Source organism: Brachypodium distachyon, chromosome 3, assembly GCF_000005505.3.
Source record: "Brachypodium distachyon strain Bd21 chromosome 3, Brachypodium_distachyon_v3.0, whole genome shotgun sequence".
Classification (NCBI taxonomy): Eukaryota; Viridiplantae; Streptophyta; class Magnoliopsida; order Poales; family Poaceae; genus Brachypodium; species Brachypodium distachyon.
Genome location: NC_016133.3, coordinates 1,337,175 through 1,360,223, shown reverse-complemented (window position 1 = coordinate 1,360,223; position 23,049 = coordinate 1,337,175). Strand labels below are relative to the sequence as shown.

The window sequence follows — 23,049 nt, the reverse complement described above, 5'->3', positions numbered from 1 at the left end:
AACTTGTCCAAGCCTTTTCCAGCATCTCAAAGAAAACAAGGTTTTGCTTGCAAGCAGCAAAGCTGTTTAGAAATTAGCTCCCTCTGGCAGTAATGCAGAGAACAAGTTAGGAAGCTGTATACAAAGGATCCCTGCCAAAGCAAACACTATTTTCAGGTCCTTAGACCAACCGAACGATGTTCTCTTTTCAAGGATAAGTAAAATTAGCTGCAAATTTGTAGAAGAATGCAATTGATTTCATCTTGGTAAATTCAAACTTATTTTGCCGTTGAGGATCATCAGCCATATTTCTTCTTTTTTGCGCAAACATTAGCCATATTTCAACCTGATAGCAGATCAAGAAAATTTCAGATGCATCTACTTCCAAGCTAGAAAAGCATCATGTCTAGCGTCCTGCACGAGGACCGCGCATTTGCTCGTGTGCCCCACGGGATTAGCACGGGGATTATGGTTTGACCTGGTCCAGTTTTCCGGACCCATTTTGGCGCCGCCAAGTCCAAGTATACGACCAGCAAAATCAACAGCATGCTTCGCTTGGAGAAAAGCATATAAAGCAGGTTAAATGAAACAAGTTCTAAATAATCGGAGCAACTCAATGTGCCTTCATGCGGGCTGACCGGTGCCCACAAGATTTAGATATAGCAACCCAAGCGATTCATCAACTCTTACACGTTACACATAACGGGTAAATCTCATCCATAGAACACACAACATGGAAGAACCTACGGTAAGCACCCAACAAGCCTCAGCCACTGGAATGTAATGTAAGCTCTAGACACCTGCAGGGTAAGCAATGCCATCAGTCAAAGCAAATTTGCACTGCACATCACAGTTTTCATCAGACTTAAAACAGTAGAAACTAGCTACACCATTCTGGCAATTGTGCTAAAAGGCTCCAAAGTTGAAGCGTTTTTCAGCATTATTGCACATGCAAACATGAGAAACAGATAACAACGACAATGAATAATCTGTATTGCAGCAAGCGGCACACCTTTAACTTCTATCATGGTACCCTAACAGTGGGCACACCAGAGGGGGGCTCATGGAGTACAACAGCAGAAACATCTGGGTTCTACCTCATAACATAGGCATGCTTTTTAGAAATGTACGAGTTGGCAATTCGCTAACGAATCAAAATTTCACCACAATCCATGCAGTAGAAACCTCAAGCAAGAGATCGTGCGTCATGTTATTAACTGATACATTCCTTCGGCCCAAAGTGGATGGCAATTTTTTTAGTCTGCACAGCATCAAAAGCAGTACTTCCACCACTACTTTTAATGATAAGAAAAGCAGTTTTTATGATGAATCTAGTCATACCATTCTGATCCTGTGTTTGATGTGAAGTATTAAACATCAAAGGTGGCCAAAATTGAGGGAATTAGACTGTACACAGCATAGCTAGATATAGTTTGGACCAGGAAAACTATACAAGTGGCTAATGGCCAATTAGATATTTACGCAAGTTAGGTTGGCAACGAGTGATACATCGAGAAAATGGTTAAGCAAACCTCTTAATGCTAGAATAATCATCCATAGAACAACAATAACTGCAAGCAAAACAATAAATGGTAGCATAAGATCTAGTGAAGGCATACTCGAGTATTGTGAGAATCGCTAGTTCACTAGGTATCTTGCTGATCCAAAATAAGAAGCAATGTGAAATGGTGTAGCTATAGGTCTGTTTAAATCATCAAATTTGAAACCAAATGCTTGGTATTGTTAATTATGACTTACTTGCATAGAGGGACACCACACAAATCATAAAGGACTTGATAGACCAGTAACCACAGCATAGTGAATTAAAGGAAGTGTACCAAAACAAAAATACATCCACAAAACACAGTAAAGCGAAACTGGGAAAGTATCTCATTCTGGTAAGAAATAGCATGAAACCATTCACATGTATGAGCCAGCACAAACATATGCACACATAGGGAATTGGTATGGTGGTAAAAAGGAAAGCAATACAGTTTCTAAGAGCAGTTCAGATCCCTCGACCTACATGCAGAAAAGAAGCTTACCTGCTCAACCAGTAGATCGGATAGTCGAATGGTCATCTCATGCACCGAGCAAAAGTTCAGCACCTTCGTTTCCACTACCAATGCATGTTTCTGCAAGCATGAGAAGTGTAAAAAACGGTGACATTCCAACGAAAATCCAAACAGATAATATGCATCAACCAATGATATACTTAAATAAATTTGCGGCTGTAGTTCAGGAAAAACAACTCAGTTTTGATATAACACTAGTAGTAGATAAACAAAACAAGACCTATTGTCGAATTTACTGAACATTCTCAAAAGCATATAGTCATAAATATCATAAAGATGAATAATAGACTCGGAATATTAGATGGTCAGAAGGGAGAGAATACCTCCAGTATAGACACTTTCAAATGGATGATAGTTTTGGAGGTAGTAGGATTCCATAATCATCTTGCACTCCAATGACTCAATCTGGAGCAAGTAGAGACCGAAAACTGTCCCCAAGACCACGACATTATTTTCCACAGCAAAGCCTAGCGGCACTAGGGGCCTTCCCTCTTCCAATGTTTCCATGGGGAGTACCTTGTCCAGTTCAATAATAGTTCGTCCCAGCATCCATGATGATGCAACACCACCACTATCAGTCTTCCTCTTCCAGATTTTGATGGTGCAGTCATTCTTGAAGATGAAACCAGGCCCACCATCCTCTGCTCGCATAAACCTAGGGCCAATAACCCCCTCTGGCAATGGTATCGCAACTAGGCTCTGCCTACCCAAATCAAACTCAAGGATGCCGGCTGAACTATCAGTAAACGACCAGTAAATGGAATCTCCAACCACGAGACCAGGAGTGAACCTACAAATCATGCTCGAGCACTCGAGCAACGCTGAGATGGGATTACCCCATGCGCCAGTCTCTGACGAGTAAACGCAAGCCAGCACTTGGTCGTCCCTGCCTACCAACACCACCTGGAAGTCTTGGGCAGCTCCGCGAAGCACCGCCCCGTTGATGTTGGCGAACCCCGGGGGAATGTGGACGCGGTGCCGGTCGCCGTTGACGGGGTCCCACACCAGGAGCTGGCCCCGCGACACGTGGTGGATGAGCGCCAGGCCATGGTGGCATCCGAGGGTTACGAAGTCGTCGTCGCCCTCGTCGAAGTGCAGGCGGAAGCGGTCCTCCGGGACGCGGTTGGGAGGGTCCAAGGTGGGCAGGAAGGGGCTGTTGTCGTAGCTATCGGTGAAGAGGCCGAGGAGGGGAGGGTTGCGGCGGCGGTGGTGGAGGCGGAATCGGCGGGTGAAGCGGGGGTCGGAGGCGAGGCGGCGCCAGCGTTTGCATACGAGGGAGGCGCGCGGGAGGGAGGACGGCTGCGGGGGCAGGCGGAGAAGGATCTCCGAGAGCAGATCGTCGACATCTAGAGGCGAGCGGAGGCTGGTCATCTTCTCGCCCTCTCGCTGAGTTGCTGACGGGGTGAACCGGGAGGAGGCGGGGATGGGAGGAGGCGGAGAGGGATGGATGGAGGTCGGAGAGGACCGGCGGCCGGCACCGAGGCAGGAGAAGGCCCTCAGGCCAGGAACCCTAGCGCCGCCATTCCTCCTGTCGAATGGAGGGGAATGGGCTGAGGTGGCCGGTTCGGGAGGGGCTGCTGGGGTTTAAGGGAGTGGCAGTTTTCTTGTAATTTCGTTTAAGTAGCAGGGGAAACGAGGACCGTGGGATATGTTCCAAGCCGCAAAAGGTGCTTCAAAAACACCGCCGTGTTTGAGAAGCCACAACAAAAGGTTGGGCCGTCGGCTTAAAAGACAGGAAACGCCCAGGGTCTTTATGCTGCAGATTGAAGCCCACGGTTACTCCGTTCCATAATTTTTATCAAAATATTACATGTATCTAAATACCTTTAGAAATAGATATATTTATTTTTGATAAATTTGAGACAATAATTATATTCTAGAAATAAAAAATTTAATTTAGTTGCCCTCAAAAAAGGAAACGGAAATTTAGCCCACGATGGTTGCTTTATAAAAAAACAATAAATAGAAAAATAATTAAAAATAACTAAATAGATAAAACCTTATATACTATCGAGAAACTTGTTGCTCCAATTGTCTATTTGAGGGTCCATGGACAAAAATATAACCCACTGAAGACCAAATTTGTCAGAAAACATGTCCACCCACCTAGCCCGTTGGAAAGGACAAATGGAAACTCCCATGCAACGCCGCGGCATTTTGTCCATCTCTATTTGACCAAAGACCACTAAAATAGACAAACGAAAGAACAAATGACGGCTCGTCATTGGAGATGCCCGAGGCTCAAAACCTGATAAACTTACTACTCCCTCCGTCCAACAAAGGATGTCTCAACTTTGACAAAATTTGAATGCATCTATACACTAAGTCATGTCTACATACATCCAAATTTTGACAAACTTGAGACATCTTTTGTTGGACGGAGGGAATAAAAAATTTGCCCACTGTGAGAAGCCCATGAAGCTGGTATGGACCATTTTTCTCATATGAAGTAATTGGAGTTTGGGTTGCAAAGGGACTCAAGATCAAACTCTACAACATGTGTGAGATCCTATATTAAACTCAACATGCACAACTCTTAAACCGAGCAAAGCAATTTAATGTACCTCCGGGATGCAATGGAAACCGACAGCCCGAGTGGGCTTTGCGGGAAATTGATCTGACACGCAGGGTCGGACAAATTGGCAGGCTAGACGTGGCCAAATTGGGCATCCCATGGGGCTGTGCACCGGATCCATGGTGGCCATGAGCTCGGGGGAACTACGGGCAGAAGGCACCCAACGAGCCATGAGCACTCAAGGGTTTAATGGTGCGGAGTCAAAGACGGCAGCTAAAATCAACGGCGGGAAGTGGCAGCGGTTGGTGGAAACACGTGGGCTGAAATTTCAGCGCCAACGATGTCGGAGCAGGGTACCCGTAAATCCCATGTAGAAACTATAGACATACGGCAGTGGGAGGGTTTTTTCAGGGAAGCCTTAAAAAAATCATGGTTTTCACAAATGCGAGGTATACATTCAGGCCGCTTTTTCCATCCAAAATCGAAAAAACCCAGTTATTTTAGGACCCGCCGAGGAATATGCTAGAGATGCTCTAAACCAGGATAAATGAAACCAAGAGTTCAAAAATAAATTGAAGAAGTCAATAGGCCTCGAAGCCAATTGACATATGTCTGCAAGATTTAGCTAATAGACCAGAGGTAGCAAACTAAAAGGGATTGATCAATTGGTACATGTCCACTTCACACCTAACCGGTGCATGCTAAATAACGGGTAAATCTCATGCATCAAACGCACGAAATCGAAGAACCTACAGTACCCAAAAGGTCATGAGTTCTGCACCTCGGCCACTCTAATGTAAGCTACACCTGCAGGGTAAGAAATGCCATCAGTCAAACAAAATTGCACTGCGCATAATATTTTTTGTATTTGACTCAAACAGTACACATTAGCAGCACCGTTCTGGAAATTGTGCTAAAACTCCAAAGTTGAATCGTGTCAGCATTTTTCACACAAAACCAAACATTAGAAACAGATAACGACACCAACGAATAATCTGTAGTGTAGTGGCACTTCTTCTTTTTTTGTGGGGAAGTAGTGGCACATCTTTCTTTTTTTGTGGGGAAGTAGTGGCACATCTTTAACTTCATCTATTATTGGCATTTTTAGCACATATATAGGCATACTTTTTAGAAATGTACGAGCTGGCAAGTCACTGAAGAATCGAATTTCATCACATCCATGCAATAGAAACCTCAAGCAAAGGATCGTGCGCCATCTTATTAACTGATACATTCCTTCGGCCCAAAGTGGATGACATTTTTTTAGTCTGCACAGAATCAAAAGAAGTATTCCCACCACTACTTTTAATGGTAACAAAAGCAGTTGTTATGATGAATCTCAGCATCAAAAGCAGTATTTCCACCTCCGTTCCTAAATGTAACAAGTCCTAACTTCCTTCTAAGTCAAACTTCTTAAAGTTTGACCAAGTTTATGGGAAAATGTATCAACATCTAGAATATCAAATTAGTATGAAAATATATATCATGATGGATTTAATAAAATAATTTAGTTTTGACTTGGGACAAAACTGATTTCTTACATTTAGGAACGGAGGGAGTATTAAACATCTATGGTGGCTAGAATTGAATAAATTAGACTGCACACAGCATAGCTACATATAGTTTGTACCAGAAAAACTATATTAGCGGCTAATGGCCAAATAACTGTATATGTAAGTTAGGTTGACAATGAGTGTGATACGTCGAGAACATGTTTAAGAAAACTGCTTAACACTAGAATAACCATCCATAAAACTATAATAACTGCAAGCAAAACGATAAAATAGTAGCATAAGATCTAATGAAGGCATACTAAAGTATTGTGACAATCGTTAGTTCACTAGGTATCATAATGATCCAAAATAAGAAGCAATGTGAAATGGTATAGCTAGGTCTGTATAAATAAACGAAATTTGAAACTTGTCAATTACTTGAGTAGAGGGGACACCACACAAATCGTACTAGGACTTGACAGACCAATAACTACAGAATACTGAGGCAGTGTAGCAAGGAGTAAAGTAAAATAGAGATACATCCATGAAGCACAGTAAATGGGAACTGGGAAAGTATTTTCATTATAGTCCTCTATTACAATTCGTACTTGAGAAATGGTGGTAAAAAGGAAAGCAATACATTATTGTAAGAGCAGTTCAGATACCTGAACTTACATGCAGAAGATAAGCTTACTTGCTAACCAGTAGATCAAATAGCATTTCTAACCGTAAAGTCATCTTATGCACTGAGCAAAAGTTCAGCGCCTTCATTTCCATCACCAATGGATGTTTCTCTAAGCATGACAAGTATTAAAAATACAGTGGCATTCCAACGAAAACCCAAACAGAAAGGATGCATAAAAAGATACTTAAATAAATTTGCCACTGTAGTTCAAGAAAAGCAACTCAGTTTTGATATAACACTAATACTAGATAAACAAAACAACACCTACTGTCAAACTTGCTGAAAAATCTCAACAAGCATATATAGTCACAAATATCGTAAAAATGAATAACTGACTCAGACTGCTAGCTGGTCAGAAGAGAGAAGATATCTAGGACTATTCATAAGTTCTTAAGATTGTCCAACGTCATATCGGAAAAAGAATAAAATGCACGCACACTAATAAATCCTAGCAACACAAGTGACCAGGCCGACTATCTTTAAATCAATCTAGCCCGAAAAAATAAAAATGGGCTCCAGTTATTAATTTCCCTGGTATAGATGAACTTGCAAATGCAGCAAAACAGTCCTTCAAGTGACAAAAAAAACTATTATCCGTAAATTCCAAAGATAAGTAAAAATAACGAATGAAAGAAATATACCAAGCCTTAGGTTACCAAATGTAATTGTTGAGCTACCTATTTGCCAACTTAGTTTGTCCGAGCTTGTTTTTCATATAGTCAATCTTCCACAGTTGTGTGTCTCATCGATCTTGAGAGAAAAAAAAACAGCACTGCAGCTATGCGCTAACAGTACCACTATGCATTTCTTGTGTACGAAGTATGAACTAACATGATATTTTGTTGTATCATCAGTGTAAAAGCTTGCTTACCTGCAATATAGACACTTTCGAATGGATGATAGTATTGAATGATGTTGGTTTCGCAAACCTTCTTGAACTGCAATGACTCAACCTGGACCATGAAGAGACCGTCGAATGTCCACACGACCGCCACATTACTGTCCTCAGCAAAGCCCATCATCCTTAGGGGAACTCTCTCTTCCTCTGAATTCATGGGGAGTACCTTGTCCAGTTCAATAGTTCGTCCCAGAACCCATGATGATGCAACCCCACCACACTCGGTCTTCCTCTTCCAGAATTGGGCGCTGAAGCCTGACAGGAAGAGGCAACCAAGCCCACCATCCTCTGCTCGCATAACCGTGAAGTGGTGGTACCCCTTTGCAAACACATCCATTGGCAATGGTATCACAACTAGGCTTTGCCTACCCAAGTCAAACTGAAGGATGCCGGTTGAACTTTCAGTAAACGACCAGTAAATGGAATCTCCAACCAGGACACCAGGAAGGAACATACAAATCAAGTGCGAAAGGCGGCTCCAAGCACACTTGGGATTTGGTGTAAGAAGCGTTGAGACGAGATTACCCCACGCGCCGGTCTCCGATGAGTAGACGCAAGCAAGCAGTCGTCTGCACTGTTTCTCGTTGTTGCCTACCAGGACCACCTGAAAGTGGCGGGCGTCTCCGGCAGCCCGAAGCACCGCCCCGTGGACCTCGGACTTCTTCCTCTCGAACCTTGAGGGAACATGGAGGTAGTGCTGGTCGCCGTTGACGGGGTCCCACACCAGGATCTGGTCCCGCGACTCATGGTAGATGAGCGCGAGGCCATGGCGGTATCCGAGGGTCCTGAACAGGTTGTCGCCCTTGTCGAAGTGCAGGCGGAAGCGGTCCTCCGGGACGCGGTTGGGAGGGTCCAGAGTGGGCAGGAAATAGATGTCATGGAAGTTTTTGGCGAAGAGGCCGAGGAGAGGAGGCTTGCTGCGGTGGTGGAGGCGGAAGTGGCGGGTGAAGCCGGGGTCGGAGACGATGCGCCGCCAGCGTTTGCAGACGAGGGAGGCGCGCGGGAGGGAGGATAGCTGCGGGGGGAGGCGGAGCAGGATCTCCCTGAGCAGGTCGTCGACGTCTAGCGGCCCCTTCGCCGCTGGCGGGCGGCAGCGAGGGCTGCTCGTCCTCGCTGCAATGGCCAGTGGAGTCGAGCCTGATATGGAAGCACGTTGGAAACCTGCAATGGAAATAGAAAGTCAAATTACTTCTATTTTCACTTGGAATTACCATTTTTTAGATCGGAACCGAATTACTTCGAGTGATGAGTTTAGAAAGGAAAATTCTCATTGGTACTGGTTGATAAAAGCACTCATCTAAGAATCGTTCGACGGAAGCAAGGTCGTCAGGTTAATTTTCGATCTACTAAGTGAGGATGGAGACGGTCGGCAATTCGTGAGGGGATTAGCGGAGGAGGTGGGCATACACGATCACTTACCCACGGTTACGACTGCGATGAGGGCGGCGGTGGCGATGAGGGTGACACTTAAGAACATGATGCGGCCGCGGTTGTAGTCAGTAACGACGAGGATACCACCCTCTCTGAGGGTTCGGGGGAGGGGAGACACGCGTCGGCGGGGGAGAAGGGGTGTTGACGACTAGCTAGATCTGAGATGGCGGCGGTGGCGGTGGCGGTCAAACCCTACAGAGAGAACAATGGGAAGGGAGAGAGAGGGACGGAAGTCTATATATATGAGAAGAAAATAGAGAACGGCACGTGCGATGAGGCAATTGGGTGCATTTCCGATGGGTCGGGAGACTTAGCAGGGGCATTTGCGCCGTAATTTGAGTGGAAACTGTGGGGCAAATTTTTTCTAGTGCATGAAAGCGACAGGTGGAATGCTCCCGGGGCGAAAAGTTCGTCCGCTTTCGGCTTTGTAGGTCATAAACAGAATTTTAAGGGATCAAATGTTACTCTTAGAACAAGGCAGTGCTAAAAAAAACTCTTAGAGAAGAGGACAACTCATAACCTTCAGTATCGACATCGATTGTGAATGTGTTTTCTTTGTTGCGCTACTTATGTAAAATTTTGCAAATGTTAAAACGAAGGCGGTTACTTACAGGCGATCCATATGCCAATATTGCTTTGGCTTTAATTTACCCATCTCTGTCTTGATCATAAAAGTATTCATCTTTTTCCTTTCTTTTGAGGAACTTACTACCATGCATGATTATAAGTAAAGAGAGCAGGTCATGTCCCACAAGACAGCGTGATAAGCCTACACCATTATACTCAATAGGATGAAAAATATTGTAGACGACCAGACAGAGTAGTTCCAAACATTTTATTCCTTCAGAGGTTATCGCTGGAAACCCCGGCAGAACCTCATTATGGCTTCTAATAAAGTTGTTCCTAAAAAGCCTTTTATCAAAAAAAGAATGCAAAGTTAGGCAAGTCATCCAAGCCTTCCCGTTATCTCGAAGTAAAGAAAACGAACACTGCAACCCATCTTAGTTGAACCGTCGGCTATTTATGCAGTAGCAAATATCACCAGGCAGGCAAGTGCAAGGCTTCAACAAATAGGAGTTTCTTCCCAACTCCCAGGTCAAACTAAGTGCAACTCAACACTCATTGTACATGAATGAACACAAGGTAAGTACTAACGAATAAAATGCTTTCATGCAAGTTGATGATGTCTATAAAAATTGGATAGAATCCAATTGCTTTCACGCCTTCCCAGACCCAGCATCCCAAAAAAATAGCATTGCCCGGTCCAGGTTGAATTCACAGTTATCTATACAGAAGCTAAATTGCACAAGCTAGACAGGTGCTATTCAAATGCAGGATCTACTTCCCTTCTTCCCAGATCGCACTTTAAATTCAACATCATTAGTCAGAACCAGGCTTTTAAATACTGAGATCAGAACCAGATAAAACAATCATCTAAAGCACATATGAATTAGTCAGGAGTAAGTAGAAATTCGACAGGCACGAAAAGACACACAAGGACACACAAGCAAGATAAACTGATATCTGAGCTCGCCGCTACATGCTTGTTTTGGAAAAGCACAAAATAAGCAAAACCAATTCCTGTCAGGATCATAAAATCCGAATTGTTTGTTTTTAATCTTTGTCAGGAAGAAGCCAGGCGTTCAATTTCTTTTAGAAGGTAACTCATGAAAGAACTCAAATTCGAATGGCACTGCTACTGTTGCTGTCAAGAAAAATGATCGATGCTACTAAATTTATGCAAATTCAGCTCATTAAAAGTGGTCCGGCAGCAATGCTCTCTTAAACAGATCTTTATCTAATACAAAATGAAACAACATGGCATATAAACAGAGATTAACTGACAGGCACAGAGCAATCAAAGCAAGTCAATTTGCCTTCATTGCCAGTTGGTACATAAACCAGGTAGCAAATGGAAGTTAACGACAACTTGAAAGATACATTCCCAGTTCACAATTGACCGCGGCAAGTTTAATTACTGCAAGTCCACATCACAATCGACCAGGGCATGGTACATAGGGGTCAATTTCCTAATGGAGCACGTCACAGGTCTCATGCACAGGATACAGAATGGAATAAGCTACAACAAACAAGCCATTTCAGCATCACAGCCACCGGAATGTAATCTAGATACCTGCAGAGCACAATGTCATCAGTACAAACCGGTTTGCAACATTCATTCATGGAAAAAGCGTGTCAAGCTATATCGAACAATTTAAACATTAGCTTCACCATTGGGCAAATTGCGCCAAAAACTCAATGGTTGAATCATCTCAGCAAGCATTATTGGACGAAACCAAGGCTATAAGAAAAAACAGCAATAGGAAGATAGGTAACTTGTAGTGCTGCTGTAGCACACCTTAAACCTCTATATGTATGTGAATCTAGGGGCGGTGCTACCTGTGCTGTAGGACCACTCCAGCCAGGGTGTTTAAAACAGAAGCTATTAGCTATATAGACCATAAGTATTGAATATCCCTAAATTAGCACCATTAGATCTATCTTAGCACCATCTTTCTTCAGTTTCCGGCTCCGCCAGTATACCCAGGCCATGGCCCAGGGTGCATAACTTTTTTTCCTTTGGGTTATTTTAGCTATCTAAAGAATTGGTCCGGTTTTTCTTGGTAATTTTAGGGATTTGAAGCAACGGCCTTGGGCTAAATAAATTCCTGACTCGCCCATGTTTCATCGCATATGCTAGGTTGCTTAGCCGAAATCGCTACATACTCTGGAGTAGTACGAAACAGCGATTCAAGCCCGCTTCTGTATCACCAGGGGCTGCTTGTAGTTCAAAAAATTTACTTCAAAATTTAGAGGTTGACTGGGAAAGGAAAGAGACGCACACACAACTGAATTGTCGCGCGAGCTAATCCAACGGCCAGGCCACCACCTGGACCGCGCGTTTGCTTATCAGTATGGGTTTGGCCTGGTGATCCAGTCAAGCATACAGTCAGCCAGATCAACTCAAGGATGAGCCTCGGCACAGCATACAGTCATGCTTGCTTGAAGAAAAGCATATGAAGCAGGTTAAATGAAAAATCACAGAGTTGTAAATAAAATCGAGACAAGTCAATGCGCCTCCATGCTAATTGACGGGAGTCTACAAGATCTAGATAGTAACAGACGGGAGTTAGCAACCTGAGCAATTGATCAATTCGTACATGCCCACTTTACACCTAACCGGTGCATCCAGCAAGCTACAAACATAACAGGTCAAGCAATCTCATGCATACAACACACAAAATGGAAGAACCTACAGTAACCCAAAGAGCCATCCTGCATCTCAGCCACTGGGATGTAATCTCCAGACACCTGCAGAGCAAGCAATGCCATCAGCCAAACAAATGTGCATGGACTCAAGCAGCAGTACGCATTAGCTTCATTCCCCATTGTGGAAATTGTGCTGAAAAAGCTCCAAAGCTGAGAACAACAATGAATAGCTTGTAGTGTAGCGGTGGCACCCATTTAATTTCTGTTATTAGCAGGTTCGAGCTAATATTATTTGGTCTCAGCACGGGATACAGTATCAGTGGGCATGTGAGAGGCTCATGGAGTACAAAAGCAGAGACATTCGATTTCTAGCTCACAGGCATGCTTTTTTAGAAATGCAAGCGCTAGCAATACACACTTAGGAATCGGATTTCACCACATCCATGATCCATGCAGTGCAGCAGTGGAAACCTCAAGCAAAGGGATCATGCATCTTTTAACTGATTCGGTCCAAAGTGGGCGTCAATTTGTTTACTCTGCTCGGCATCAATAGCAGTACTTCTGCCACTACTTTTAATGATAAGAAAAGTAATGATGAATCTAGTCAGGTAATTTTGATCATGTGTTTGATGCGAAGTATTATACAACTACGGTGGTCAAAATTGAAGAAATTAGACAGCACACAGCATAGTTATATGTAGTTTGGACCAGAAAAACTATATTAGTGGCCAATGACCAATTAGATATATATGATGTTAGATGGACAATGAGTGGTATGTCGAGAAAATGTTTAAGCAAACCGCTTAGCACTAGAATAACTGTCCATAAAACTATAATAACTTTTAGGAGATCTCTGTGGGGGGAGACTTTAGATATGTTTGTAGAGATGGTTCAACTGTGTGATCAGGCAGAATTGTCTAATGAACCTGATCGATGCAGATGGATCTTGGATAAGAAAGGTATTTTTACGGCCAGATCTTTATATGCTGTTCTTATAACCCAGCAAGTACTTTTCCCTTTTAAGAACCTACTTCTGGAAATTAAAACTTCCTTTAAAGATTAAAGTCTTTATGTGGTTAGTTGTTAAAAATAGCATTCTTACTAGAGATAATCTCTTACATAGAGGTTCGAAAGGTCCTAAAAAATGTGTGTTCTGTGGCTTAGATGAAAGTATCGATCATTTATTTCTTCAGTGTTGTGTTGCTAGGTTTGTGTGGAGGGTCATGTGATGTACATTTAATATCAGTCAGATTCCAACCTCCATGCAACAGATGTGTGACTGGATCTACAGTTTTAATAGTAAGAATATGAAATTACCAGCTATTAGTATTGCTGCTTTATGTTGGAAAATTTTAAAAACAGGGAAGTTAGCCTGTTTTCGAAGCAAGTATCCTTCGGATCCTACTAATCTAGTACTCCCTCCGATCCTAAATTCTTGTCTCAAATTTGTCCAAATATGGATGTATCTATTCTTAAAAAGTGTCTAGATACATGTAATATTTCGACAACAATTTAGGATCGGAGGGAGTACTTTTTTATTTTCCATTGGATTGCATATTGGGCGGGTATGCAGAGAACTGATGTCAATGGAAAACTGGACATAGGTGCAAAGATGTTACAGCTGGTGGTGAAGGAAACTCTGCATAGAAGACACGGATGTGATTTAAACAATCTGTAGCTGGGAGATGGCGCAGTTTAAACGTGCTGTGGAGTTCAGTTAGTTAGTTCGCTTTCTGGATGCAATGTGTACGCTTATCAATTTGTTTTGCTAATAGCCGATGTTCTTTACCTGTTTTTACTTAGCTTTTGAGACTTGTGAACTTATGATTGCGAAACTAAGATCAGCTCAGATACCTCAACAGCCATATAGAAGATAAGCTTACCTGCTCAACCAATAGATCAAATAGCATTTCTAACCAGACAGTCATGTTATCCACTGAGCAAAAGTTCAGCACCTTCATTTCCAACACCAATGCGTGTTTCTGCAAGCATGAGAAGTATTAAAAAATCAGTGACATTCCAACGAAAATCCAAATAGAAAGGATGCATCACAGAGATACTTAAATAAATTTACAGCTGTAATTTGAGCAAAACAACCCAGCTTTGATATAACACTAGTACTAGATAAACAAAAGACCTACTGTTGAATTTACTGAATATTCTCAAAAGCATATGGTCACAAATATCGTAAAAATGAATAGCTGAGTCAGACTAATAGTTGGTCAGAAGAAAGAAGATATCTAGGCTATTCTTAAGTTCTTAAGATTGTCCAACGCCATATTGGAAAAAGAATTAAATACACGCACACTAATAAATCCTAGGAACACAAGTGATCATGCCGACTATCCTTAAATCACTCTAGCCCAAAAAAATAAAAATGAGCTCCAGTAATTAATTTCCCTGGTATAGATGAACTTGCAAATGCAGCAGAACAGTCCTTCAAGTGACAAAACAAACAATTATCCGTGAATTCCAAAGCCAACTGGTTCTCATGGATGTAAGATTATTAGCAAGATCAGCAGAGATAAGTAAAAATAACGAATGAAACTATGAAAGAAATATACCAAGCCTTACGCTTCCAAATATAATTGTTGAGCTACCTATTTGCCAGCTTAGTTTGTTCGAGCTAGTTTTTCATGTAGTCAACTTCCACTGTTGTGTCTCATCTTGAGAAAAAACAGCACTGCAGCTATGCGCTAACAGTACCATTATACAATTCTTGTGTATGTCAGTAGGAACCAATTATCAAAAACTAACATGGTTCTTTTTGTTGTATCCTTAGTATAAAAGCATGCTTACCTCCAGTATAGACACTTTCGAATGGATAATAACTTTGAATGATGTTGGCTTCGAAAAGCTTCTTGAACTGCAATGACTCAGTCTGGACCATGAAGACACCAGCAATTGTCCACACGACAACCACATTATTGTCCTCAGCAAAGCCAAGCATCATTAGGGGCCCTCTCTCTTCCTCTGAATTCATGGGGAGTACCTTGTCCAGTTCGATAGTTCGTCCCAGCACCCATGATGATGCAACGCCACCACAATCAGTCTTCCTCTTCCAGAATTGGGCGTTGAAGCCTGACAGGAAGAGGCAACCAAGCCCACCATCCTCTGCTCGCATAACCGTGAAGTGGCAATTCCCATTGGCAAACACATCCACTGGCACCGGTATCGCAGCTAGGCTCTGCCTACCTAAATCAAACTGAAGGATGCTGGGTGAACTTTCAGTAAGGATCCAGTAAAGGGAATCTCCAACCAGGACACCAGGAATGGACATAACAATCATGGTGGGAAGGCGGCTCCTGCAGTCCTTGGGCTTGGGTGGAAACAGAGTTGAGATGAGATTGCCCCATGCCCCGGTCTCCGACGAGTAAACGCAGGCGAGCGCTCGTGTATACTGTTTCTCGTCGTTGCCTACCAGGACCACCTGAAAGTGGCGGGCATCTCCGGCAGCCCGAAGAACAGCCCCGTGGATGTAGGTCTCCTTCGTCTCGAACCCCGGGGGAATGTCAAGGCGGTGCCTGTCGCCGTTGACGGGGTCCCAGACCAGGAGCTGGCCCCGCGACGCGTGGTAGATGAGCGCGAGGCCATGGCGGCATCCGAGGATCACGAACCCGTCGTCGCCCTTGTCGAATTGCAGGAGGAAGCGTTCGCGCGGGACGAGGTTGGGAGGGTCCGGAGTGGGCACGAAGCAGATGTGGCGAAAGTTTCGGTAGAAAAGGCCGAGCAGGGGAGGGTTTCGGCGGTGGTGGAGGCGGACGCGGCGGGTGAAGCCGGGGTCGGAGACGAGGCAGCGCCAGCGGTTGCAGACAAGGGAGGCGCGCGGGAGGGAGGACGGCTGCGGGGGGAGGCGGAGGAGGATCTCGGAGAGCAGGTCGTCGTCGTCCAGCGGCGGCCGCGAGCGGCGGCGGAGGTTGGTCATCTTCCTCTCGCCCTGCTCGGCTCGACGAGTGGGGAGTGAATGGGAATCACGCCGAGCCCTTGCGATTGTCAAGCCCAAGGGCCCAAGGGCCCAACTGCCCAAGCCCACGATTGCTCTCTGCTGTGTAAGAAAAACTAAATGGAGAGAACCCCCTCAAAACAAAACTAAATGGAGAAATGGTTGAAAAACTTCTATATATACCATAATTTAGCCAGTTTCAGATGAAAACTCCCGGTCCAAATGCCAGTTAAATTTTGGTAGTGAGTCCCCACTTCCACTGTGTCGCTGATTGATTTTTTAAAGAAAGCCAGCATGCTAACCTTATTGATTAATAAACACACTTACATCACTTACATCGTCAAAAAGCAAACTGATAATAAAGTCAGGAGGGTCCTCATGCCAAACAACGCAGTGACCACATGATGACCAATAGAACTGATGTTGTGTAACATTGTTTTTACTCCTTGCAAGAAATCATTGTTGACAGTTAGTTTGGAACATTGCGCTTGACCCGCAAAAACTATTGGTCAACTTTTTTATAAAAAAAAGTAAAGAAAGTGGCACAGAACCGCCACCGAAATACTCTACCTACCACCTCCTTTGGACGAAGCTTCGATCTTCGGCGATTCCCCTTGTCTCTAACAGCCAATCTGTCGTTGAGAGACAGGGAAACGACATATCAATGTTTGGCATCTAGTTTTGCTTGTTTCCTTGTTAGGTTATGTGTTCTTAGCAGTTACGTCTAGATGATGAAGACATCGTCGTCTAGAAGATTGGGGTCCTGGCTCAATCCCCGTCCTACTATAGACGTTGCAACCTACTCCAGAGAGTCAATGGTTTTCATGTCTCATCCTTTTAAGCCACAAGAAGATGAAGCATCGGTTTCATGGTTTATCTGGCAAGGGATGCCTTCGACGATCTTAGGTCCGAGGTAGGGGACTCATGTGGCTTTTCAAAATCTTATGAGGTTCGTCTAGCTTCTGCAACCATGGTATTCTTCGTCACCGAATGCATACAACAACACCAATATGCAAATGATGGATTTAGAGAAGTTGACTTTTAAGGACCATGATGGAGCTTCTAGTTTTATCGAGAATCTTCATTGAAGTTGGGAAGCTATATACAAGGATCCGTGCCAAAATCAAGAGTCCGGATTATTTGCAAACAGTGGCAAACGCGCCCGGAATCCTGGCCATCGGTGCCTATTTGGAGATCTATGCCAAGACAATTATTATTCCAATATACATATCAAATACACTGGTAGAGGCAGATTACCTATGAGGTGAAAGACTGGGCCCATCCACCTCTCTCTGAGAGTAGGTCGTCGGGGGGACGGCTGCGGGGGGGGGGGGGGGGGGGGAGGATCTCCGAGAGCAGGTCGCCGCCGTATAGCAGCGGCAGCGAGCTGAAGCTGGTCATGTTCTCGTCCTCACGTTGAGCCGCTAAGGTTGCGAATCCTAAGACTAGGCCCTGCTTGGTTGGGATTAAAAGTAACTTTAGACTTTTGGCTTATAATTCTTGACGGGGTCCCAGACCAATAGCTGGTCCCGCAACGGGTGGTAGATGAGCGCGAGGCCATGGCGGCATCCTAGGGTTATGAACTGGTGGTCTCCCTCGTCGAAGTGCAAACGGAAGCGGTTGTGCGGGACGCAGTTTGCAGGTTCAAGAGTGGGTGCGAAGCAGATTTCATGAAAGCCATGGAAGAAGAGGCCAAGTAGGGGAGGGTTACTGCAGTGGTGGAGGCGGAAGCGGCAGGTGAAGCCAGGGTCGGAGGCGAGGCGCCACCAGCGGTTGCAGACGAGGGAGCTGCGCGGGATTGAGGACGGCTGCGGGGGGAGGCGGAGGAGGATCTCCCTGAGCAGGTCATCGTTGTCTAGCGGCGGCCGCGAGCGGAGGCGGCAGAGGTTGGCCATCTTCTACTCACCCTGGTCGGCCTGAGTTACTGTGGTGTGGAGTGAAGGGAAAATCACGGCGAGTCCTTGAGGTGGGCGAGTCCAAGTCCCAAGCCCACAATGGGTCCTAGCTAAATCTGCATCCTAGAAATGAGAAACATTTAGCCCACGATGTGTGCTTTGTAAGAACAAAAACTAAATAGAGAAATGGTTAAAAAAAACTAAACATGGAAAATTCTCGATACCAGAATTTAGCCGATTTCAAATGAAACATCCTGGTCCAAAGTACCGGTCAAGTTTTGTACCGAGTCCCCACTTTCAATATTTGGCTGACTCACCGGTTAGCCTTTCTTATTTTTGAAAAGGAAATGAAAGTTTTTTTTGCCTAGACGGTGCAATTAGGATGTTGCATCTCAAGGGGACTTTCCAAATCAATGACATCCCTCTGATTTTGTTCGCGAAAAAAAGCAACCCAATGAGACTTGTCAAATCAATGCTATATGTCCATTTGTCGTAGATGTGCCGAGCAAATTTGGCATTTGTTTCGCAAGCCGGACATTGTCCGCCGACACATGTCACGTCATTAATTTGGTGTGGACGATGGATGCCAAGATAAAGTGGCTTGAAACTCTTCGGGACAAATTTTTTGCATGGCATAGCGTTTGATCTTGTGATGATGCACCGCATGATTTGTGCTTAGTTTGGTACTTTGAGATCTTTGAACTTTCTCATTCCAGAAATTTTGACTATATAACTTCAATGAATTTTCAGTATTTAATATTTTTAATTAGCTCTGCTAATTTGCAACCGGGTGCAGAATACCTATTCTGCAACCTGTTGTTCCCGCCCAAGCAACCCGCTATTCCCCGCCTCAAACAAACCACTTTCCCATCCCCGCGCAGGAAGTGCATTTTGCACCGTGTATGCAGTGTATTTTGCACCCGCGTAGGCAGTGCACCGCCGCGAGCGGGGACAGTGTTGTCATTGCATTTTGGCATGATTGACCTGCCAAACCTGGACCGGTTAGGGATAGAGCAAGGTGCCATGGTCAACCTGGAAAGACTAAGACTGATAAACCACAGCAGCATGGTGGAGGTCCCAACTGGCATTGAGTTCCTCGTGCACCTCGAATATCTGCTCTTTGGTCAGATTGCCCCTCACTTCTTAGAGCTGCTTCGTCAATGCTCTAGAATTGAAGGGATGCGGTGGTGGTACTCTCTCTGAGATTGACTGAAGCTGGTCTGGAAATTTCTATGTATGCAAGTTCAATACCCTGCTTCTTACTGCCACTGATTTCTACTAGTTTCCTCATGTTATTTTAACATCTGCATGTCTTAATGGCTAGCAGGCTAGCATCAAGGGTTCACAAATTCGGTAAGTTGGACAAGATGCCGATGCATCTGGAGGAACCCAACAATGGTTTGTTCCTCTCTCGGAAGACCCTATCGTAAAAAACTGGAGAGTGGGTGCCAGTTCCACGGTGATTCAAATTCTGTACTAGTTCTACCTGTTTTACTGTTTCTACGATTACTGATTGTGCCTTCTAGACTATATTCTATAATTTATAACAATATATTAAATTAGAGTTGGTGGTGACGGTACGGACGTCGTGGTAGGTTTTTTCATCAAATTACGAGGAATGTGCCACTTCCGCACGAGAAAAAAACATTTCGCTTAGCTGTTGTCAATCCCTGCAAAAAGAAGGCCTCCCGCATCCGAGCCGTCCGCGGCACCCCCACGGCAGTGTCTCTCCCAGTCGCGCTGACGAGCTCCCCGTGGCACAACGCCGGTGACTTTCCTCAGTTTCCTGAAACGTGACATGCCCATTGATCCCTCCCCACGTGGCGGCGCGGACGAGCTTCCCGGTCCCCGCGGCACAGCGCCGGTGACTTCTCTACATCACAACATCCACATCCCACCCCTTCCCACTGCGACGACGCTCCCTCCTGCGGCCCTCCTTCTGGTGCCCCTCTCGTTACGCCCCAGTCCGCCTCCTCCAGTCTCGCGTCCCGAGCACGACGAGCAGGCCATTGCTAGCTAGCCTGTCAAAAAATACCAATGCGTCTCAAAGCCAAACGTTATTAGAAGAGGAGTCAGTGGTGGCGACGGCGTCCATGGGAAGAGCAGCAGCCTGCGGCAGCGACCACTGCAGAAGACGGTGGCGCCGTGGGCCACAGCAGGAGGCGGCGGCGACAGGTCTACGGGAAATGGCGGTGGCAGAGTCTAGCTTACACCTGGTATGTTTAAACTTCAGTGAATATCGGTAGTAGTTGTTGTTTAAACTACCGAATCATCAATCTGTAATGATCTGTAACTCTCATGTAATCCTTCCGATATATATATATGGTGAGTGCTTCCGTGCTCTCCGGATATTTTTTTGCACGAATCCCAAAGCATCATCATACTTAACGTTAAAGAGCACTTATAGATTATTCCGTAACAACGCACGGACATTCTGCTAGTGTCTATTAATTTGTAAGCTAGCTCTAGACTGTAAATTGTGCCTTCTAGACTGTATTGTCTATTAATTTGTGGGCAACAAAGCTGTTTAGAAATTAGATCTCTCTGGCAGTGATGCAGAGAACAAGTTTTATACCAGGATCCCTGCCAAAGCAAGCATTTTTTTCAGGTGTTCCTTTTCCAGAAAGAGAAAAATCACTAGCGAATTTGCACAAGAATGCAATCAATTTCGTTTAAGTAAATTCAAATTTTAATAACATACCAACTAGTGGGCAACCGGAGCATGCATGCTCCAGCTGCAGGCATTTGATGAATATTGCAGCATTTTCAACGCAGGGCTGTTGAGGATCATCAGCCTAACATATCCACAAAATTTCAGAAGCACCTCCTTCCAAGACAGAAAAGCATGATGTCTACAGGCTGACCATTCGTAAGCATCAAACAGATGCTATATGTATGCAAAAAATCAAATCAGCCCTTAAACTTTGTCATATGTTTATATATATATCTGAAAAGACAATAAGTTCCAAACACAAGCATGAAATTCTACCCAGCTTATGCCGAAGAAAGCGACAATCACACAGGCTAAGAGGAGTTTCAGCAGCTGGGGTTGCCATCTATCTTCCGGTTACAATTTTCATCAGTGGTTTTCTTGCACCTCCGTCCCCTAAGAACTTTTTGGCAATAAACTCCTTTTGCATCCAAATATATCTTTTCCATTTTAAACAGGGGTAACTTCATAATTTGCCGGAATCATAGAGAATCTTTAGACAGGAAATGGAACACGGTAATGCAATCTTCAGGCGTCAACCTTATCTGAAGGGGTCGGCCATTGACAAATCATGGATACATCTTTTGGCATGGTAATAAACAAAATAACAATTGCCCCTGAATTCAATTTGAATATCCTGAGAAGCTCTGTTTTCCACTTTTAGCAGACTGTGTATACGAGCCATGGATTGACTTTTGTAGTCCTCATGTACTTGGAATTCAATTTTGTTTAGCACTTTTGAATTCAAAACAAGGAACCTGGCAAAGGCAACCTGTTGCTCATTGCCTGAATAGAACTTGAACACCACTGTTTTGAGATGGTTCTGTAGACATTCGATTGGCTGTAGTCGGTCATCATACCGAGGCTCGTTTTCCTTATCCTTCCCATAAAGTCTGTAAAACTGCAACAACAACAACAACAACAACAACAACAACAACAGAAAGGAATATATTAAAGCTGTTGCTAACTAGACTAGACAATATGTTAATTGAATCAGAAATTAAAATCCCATTTTAATAAAAGCAAGCAAAGATAATACTCACAATGACATAGAGCTTTTCCAAACAGGGGAAGCACCTGAGGACGCTAAGAACTGCATTCAGCTGATGATTACAGGACCCGACTGCCAAAACCTTCACGGTGCGCATCGAGTTCTCCAGGCTGACTAGGTTCATTCCCTGAAGAAAACAATGAATATCAGAAAGATAACCATCTGAATCTAGAAATGTCAAATGCTGGCTGGCTGCTGCTGCTGCTACCTGGAAGACTTGGTGTTTGGAGATGTCCGGCGTGAACGGGCCTAATATCTTAAGTTGAGGTGCCCTAATTACCCGGATAGTCATAGGACGAGCCATGGAAGCATAAGGTAATAGTAGTCTTTCAAGGCGAGGAGCGTCTTCGATGACCAGTTCTTCACCAGAGTATAAATGGAAGCCGATGCTCCGAAGAGTCGGCGAGCAAACACGGAGGCAACCCGCAGTCTGAACTATCCACATGGACAAGCTCTCCAAGGCATGGCAGCCAGAGAGCAAGCCATGGAAGACGTCCCCCAAGATGGAAACGTTGGTCAGGGTGACTTGCTTGAGGAGCGGGAGGTTGAAATCCATGGACGGTTTGACACTCTCGTTGGGGAATTCGCAGCCGATGAACTTGGCGACGACGAGCGTGGATGCGGCGGAGCGGAGAGCGGATAGCGGCAGCGTGCGAGCAGAGGCGCGCGCGTAGTAGATGACGAGCTCCTGGAGGCCGGCGAGAGCCCGGGAGCGGAGCCAGCTGTCCACATCGGCGTAGGAGTCGCCGGGGCGGAGGCAGAACCGGCGGGCGGGGCCGGGGTGGTCGGAGATTATCTTGGCGGCGGCGGTGGCGGAGAGGAAGGCGCCGACCTCGAGGTTGAGCAGCGATGAGCGCCAGAGGTGGCGCCAGCGGCGGGAGACGGCCTGCGTGCGCCCGCCGTCCTTGGTCGGGAGGAGGGAGACGATTGTGCCCAGGATGGCGTCCGGGAGGTTGCTGATGCGATCGCCGGCGGCATCGGCGCAGGCGCCGCCACTCCGTGCCCGCTTCCGTGCGGGTCCATCCGATTCCCGCTTCTTCTTCTTCGCCGCCGCCGCCGCGGCATTCTTCTTCTTCTCCATGGCCGCCGCTGGGGTTTGGGCCTCTTGGGCTTTTGATTTTAAGTTTTCCCCAGAATTTTTTTTATTACGCAGTAATAAATATA

The 23,049-nt window shown here is 45.0% G+C and overlaps 4 protein-coding genes across 5 annotated transcripts; all 4 read right to left on the bottom strand.

Moving 5' to 3' along the window:
* Nucleotides 1–534: 534 nt before the first annotated feature.
* On the bottom strand, nucleotides 535–3,637 carry LOC100826257 (putative F-box protein At3g16210). Its single transcript, XM_003573636.3, has 3 exons — nucleotides 2,378–3,637; nucleotides 2,025–2,114; nucleotides 535–779 (listed from the first exon to the last, which is right to left on the bottom strand). Exons 1-2 carry the CDS (start codon nucleotides 3,423–3,425, stop codon nucleotides 2,062–2,064), a joined length of 1,101 nt encoding a protein of 366 aa, XP_003573684.1. The 5' UTR covers nucleotides 3,426–3,637; the 3' UTR covers nucleotides 535–779; nucleotides 2,025–2,061.
* A 3,960-nt stretch (nucleotides 3,638–7,597) lies between these two features.
* LOC100822646 lies at nucleotides 7,598–12,466 on the bottom strand. Its single transcript, XM_024460622.1, has 3 exons — nucleotides 12,334–12,466; nucleotides 7,677–8,806; nucleotides 7,598–7,618 (listed from the first exon to the last, which is right to left on the bottom strand). Exons 1-3 carry the CDS (start codon nucleotides 12,464–12,466, stop codon nucleotides 7,598–7,600), a joined length of 1,284 nt encoding a protein of 427 aa, XP_024316390.1.
* Nucleotides 12,095–16,271, bottom strand: LOC100822337 (putative F-box protein At3g16210). The gene is made up of 3 exons (XM_010235440.3): nucleotides 15,086–16,271; nucleotides 14,170–14,268; nucleotides 12,095–12,388 (listed from the first exon to the last, which is right to left on the bottom strand). The coding sequence occupies exons 1-2, from the start codon at nucleotides 16,209–16,211 to the stop codon at nucleotides 14,216–14,218; spliced, it is 1,179 nt and encodes a 392-aa protein (XP_010233742.1). The 5' UTR covers nucleotides 16,212–16,271; the 3' UTR covers nucleotides 12,095–12,388; nucleotides 14,170–14,215.
* A 4,723-nt stretch (nucleotides 16,272–20,994) lies between these two features.
* On the bottom strand, nucleotides 20,995–23,024 carry LOC100844794 (F-box/LRR-repeat protein At3g59190). 2 transcript variants are annotated; one of them, XM_003573613.4, is made up of 3 exons: nucleotides 22,094–23,017; nucleotides 21,878–22,012; nucleotides 20,995–21,735 (listed from the first exon to the last, which is right to left on the bottom strand). In XM_003573613.4, the coding sequence occupies exons 1-3, from the start codon at nucleotides 22,964–22,966 to the stop codon at nucleotides 21,376–21,378; spliced, it is 1,368 nt and encodes a 455-aa protein (XP_003573661.1). In that variant the 5' UTR covers nucleotides 22,967–23,017; the 3' UTR covers nucleotides 20,995–21,375. The 2 variants fall into 2 exon arrangements, with proteins under 2 accessions (XP_003573661.1, XP_014755452.1); XM_014899966.2 differs by having other exon boundaries at nucleotides 21,553–21,735; nucleotides 21,912–22,012; nucleotides 22,094–23,024.
* Between the last annotated feature and the right edge of the window lie 25 nt (nucleotides 23,025–23,049).